Below are 1,603 nucleotides of genomic sequence, written 5' to 3'. Positions count from 1 at the left end.
TGATTTTTAAAAAAATATGTTTGACCAATATATATGCCTGGTCTATCCAATAAAACTTAAAAATACATTCACTCATCTTATGATCTTTGATCAATACCGAACTTAAAAAACATAAAACTAAAAATGTCTCCCTACACCCTACATTGTGGGCCTCTCACATTACAAAACTGAATTAGAGTTTCAAAGTCTGATTGAAACGTGTTGCATTCCACTTCCCTAGACCCGATTTGGCTCCCTTATCCGCACAACGCTGGAACAAATATTTTAGTGTGAAAACCACGCTATGACGTTGACGCAAGAGCAATGAGTTTTGCAGGGCGCGTTGCTCAACTTCCACAACTAATCACACATTACACACGTGTAGTGCATGTTTTTAATTGTGACCCGGGAAGAATTCAGCCTAAAACGTTACCTGTATTTATAGGAAAGGCAAGGACTAAGATTAAATCATCTACAGCATTTCTTTCTTTTGGTTTCTGATTAGAAAGAGCAGGGCATCTGTGAGCTCTAACAATGCCTCAAATCCATCCTCACTCTTCCATCTCACCTCCCCATGTTTATATCGATCAAAATTTTTGTTCAAGCTCGTCTACCCACTTCACAGTTTGGACGAAATCCTTCTTATTTAATGGTAAAGGATTTACTGTTTTCGATTCATTGGGACATCTTGTTTTCAGAGTGGATAACTATGCATCCAATGTTAGAAACGAAGTACTTCTCATGGATGATGAAGGCCAACTACTTCTTACAATGCGGCGCAAGGTATTCTTCGTTTTGCTTCTTATCCTAGTCGACGTTATTGTAAAGATTATTTCCCCCAAATTCTTCTTATACTGATTCTGACATCTGGTTTGGATTTAGCAGCAATGGAGTTTAAGGAAGCGATGGGAAGCATTCAGAAGAGATCCCATAGAGTCTGATGAGCCCAAATTTACCCTTAAAAAGTATTTGGGCTTTTCAAATAAAACCGTGGCCAACGTATTTGTAGATGGAAGTAGAGAAATTAAGGAGTGCGATTACCAGATGGAAGGGTCGCTGTGCAAAGCATCGTGCACAATATTCAATGCCTCCGGAAAGATCATCGCGCAGATTAAGCGAAGGGAAGGCAGATTGGATATAATGCTGGGGAATGATGTTTTGAGCCTGGTTATCGAAGCTGGAATAGATCAGGCATTTGTAATGGGCTACTTATCATGTTTAATCAGATATGCATCAGATATGCTAGGAGAATACTTGACGAAGATGGTAGATGGTAGCAGGGGAGGTTGGCCGCCCAGCCAGTTTTAAAGTACATAGATTAAGTAACATATTAAGTCTAGAGAATGTCAGTCAATTTTAGATGTTTGACATTTTTAAGTTCAAACCTTAATATTGGTGATTTAAGCCTGTTGATCGGCAGCAGCTTATTTCCATAAAATGTATGGTGCTGATTCACTCCAGATAGCCTAGGCTATGATACATAGGGCTGGGATAGCATGTACATTGTTGCAAACAATATGTTTGATAGGAAATTTGGTAATTAAGGTTAAACAATTGGAATGTTGCCATGTAAAATTTTAATTAGAGAAAAGATAAAATGAAATCTTTCCCTATTTTAGTGTTT

General features: G+C 38.1%; 1 protein-coding gene across 1 annotated transcript; it reads left to right on the top strand.

Moving 5' to 3' along the window:
* The first annotated feature begins 513 nt into the window (after nt 1-513).
* Nucleotides 514-1,287, top strand: LOC131039270 (protein LURP-one-related 5-like). Its single transcript, XM_057971974.2, has 2 exons — nt 514-762; nt 865-1,287. Exons 1-2 carry the CDS (start codon nt 514-516, stop codon nt 1,285-1,287), a joined length of 672 nt encoding a protein of 223 aa, XP_057827957.2.
* The last annotated feature ends 316 nt before the right edge of the window (nt 1,288-1,603 follow it).

Source organism: Cryptomeria japonica, chromosome 10, assembly GCF_030272615.1.
Source record: "Cryptomeria japonica chromosome 10, Sugi_1.0, whole genome shotgun sequence".
NCBI lineage: Eukaryota > Viridiplantae > Streptophyta > Pinopsida > Cupressales > Cupressaceae > Cryptomeria > Cryptomeria japonica.
Note: the sequence above shows the minus strand (reverse complement) of the source record. Positions and strands in the feature narration are given on the sequence as shown.

What these genes read in the sequence shown, in the direction of transcription:
- LOC131039270 (XM_057971974.2), top strand. Translation starts at nt 514, where the DNA reads ATGCCTCAAATCCATCCTCACTCTTCCATCTCACCTCCCCATGTTTAT. An exon ending in TTCTTACAATGCGGCGCAAG is followed by an intron (nt 763 to 864) that starts GTATTCTTCGTT and finishes TGGATTTAGCAG; the next exon opens with CAATGGAGTTTAAGGAAGCG.